Below are 1,446 nucleotides of genomic sequence, written 5' to 3' on the forward strand. Positions count from 1 at the left end.
CTATTGTATAATAATAATTAGCTTTCTTAAAATGAAGTGAACTCTTGTGATAGGATAAACATGTTTTAATTGTAATACTTACAGTTTTCCAGTCGTTTAATTGATCATTTTCATTTTATTCCCAAAATAAACAGTTACAACCACATAACCCCATTTGTAATAGGTAAACAAATTCGTCATTTATATGTTATTTATGCGACTTTTGCTGTTGAATCCAATTTTAGCACATTTAAAATATATTAAATATTGTTAGCAAATCGATTTTGTTCATTAATATCTTTAGAAAACGGCATTATAAGCAGAAAAAAACAAACTTTTCTATATGTAAACATTGTAAATGTCAGCACAATAGGTCCCGACGGCGGCCATGACACTTTGGCAGTTAGGAAGGGGTACGATTACGGTTTATCCCAATATACAATCATAAGATTCGATTCCAGCAATAAAATTGCTGGTAAATAACTTTTCCCAAAAATGGCCTATTCTGATAATCAGACTAATAAAAAATTATTTCATAGATTGACATTTAAAGCTGTATTTTGTCTTGTGAAGTGGGTATTATCATCAGGTTAGCCAACAGTTCTTTAATTGATTTTCTTTCTTTTTAATTCATTATGATAGAAAAGGATAGAAAATAATATGAGTCATTGATATATTTGACTTTGACGTTTATTTTGAAGTTTTGTAGTTTTGAGGAGAAAATTAAAATACTCAAAAAGAAAAATGGTATGTATTTGTTGGATTAATATAGACAAAATGTTTTAAATATAATTCTTTTACAGGCTCAAGAAGTAGAAGAGACCATGAAGAGGATCCAATCCCACAAGGGAATTGTTGGAACCATTGTAGTGAACTCAGAAGGTAAGTCATTTCTTTCTTGGATGATGATGAGAGGATCAAATTAATTCGTTTTTAGGAGTTCCAATAAAAACTACTTTGGATAATACAACAACGGTGCAATATGCTGGATTAATAAGTTCTTTAGCAGATAAAGCTAGAAGTGTTGTTAGAGATTTGGATCCATCCAATGACCTTACATTTTTAAGAATTAGATCAAAGAAACATGAAATAATGGTAGCTCCGGATAAGGAGTTTATACTTATAGTTGTGCAGAATCCTACAGATTGATGGGAGATGATGTGCTAATAAATTTTTTTATATTTAAATTATTAAAATACATTATAATCTTCAGTCCAGTTATGATTTATGTTTTTTATATTATAAATATACCATAATTTAGGAAATATTGTTTTAATTTTACTAGTTTTAGTTTGTATTTGCGTATTTAAGCTATGTTACTATGGAAATGATACCTTAGTAACCAGAATGGGCTTTTTTTCTCTTGGAGTTATATGACTACGGCAACCAGAATGGGTTAAAATTTCAAATAATTTGATCCAGTCACTTTCGAGAAAAACAGTCAATACCTCTAAATAACTGGTGGAC

At 29.3% G+C, this 1,446-nt stretch overlaps 1 protein-coding gene across 1 annotated transcript; it reads left to right on the forward strand.

The window, feature by feature from the left end:
• The first annotated feature begins 603 nt into the window (after positions 1 to 603).
• On the forward strand, positions 604 to 1,244 carry LOC114324646 (dynein light chain roadblock-type 2). Its single transcript, XM_028272512.2, has 3 exons — positions 604 to 726; positions 783 to 861; positions 917 to 1,244. Exons 1-3 carry the CDS (start codon positions 724 to 726, stop codon positions 1,126 to 1,128), a joined length of 294 nt encoding a protein of 97 aa, XP_028128313.1. The 5' UTR covers positions 604 to 723; the 3' UTR covers positions 1,129 to 1,244.
• Positions 1,245 to 1,446: the final 202 nt, after the last annotated feature.

This window comes from Diabrotica virgifera, chromosome 2 (genome assembly GCF_917563875.1).
Source record: "Diabrotica virgifera virgifera chromosome 2, PGI_DIABVI_V3a".
In the NCBI taxonomy this organism is placed as follows: domain Eukaryota; kingdom Metazoa; phylum Arthropoda; class Insecta; order Coleoptera; family Chrysomelidae; genus Diabrotica; species Diabrotica virgifera.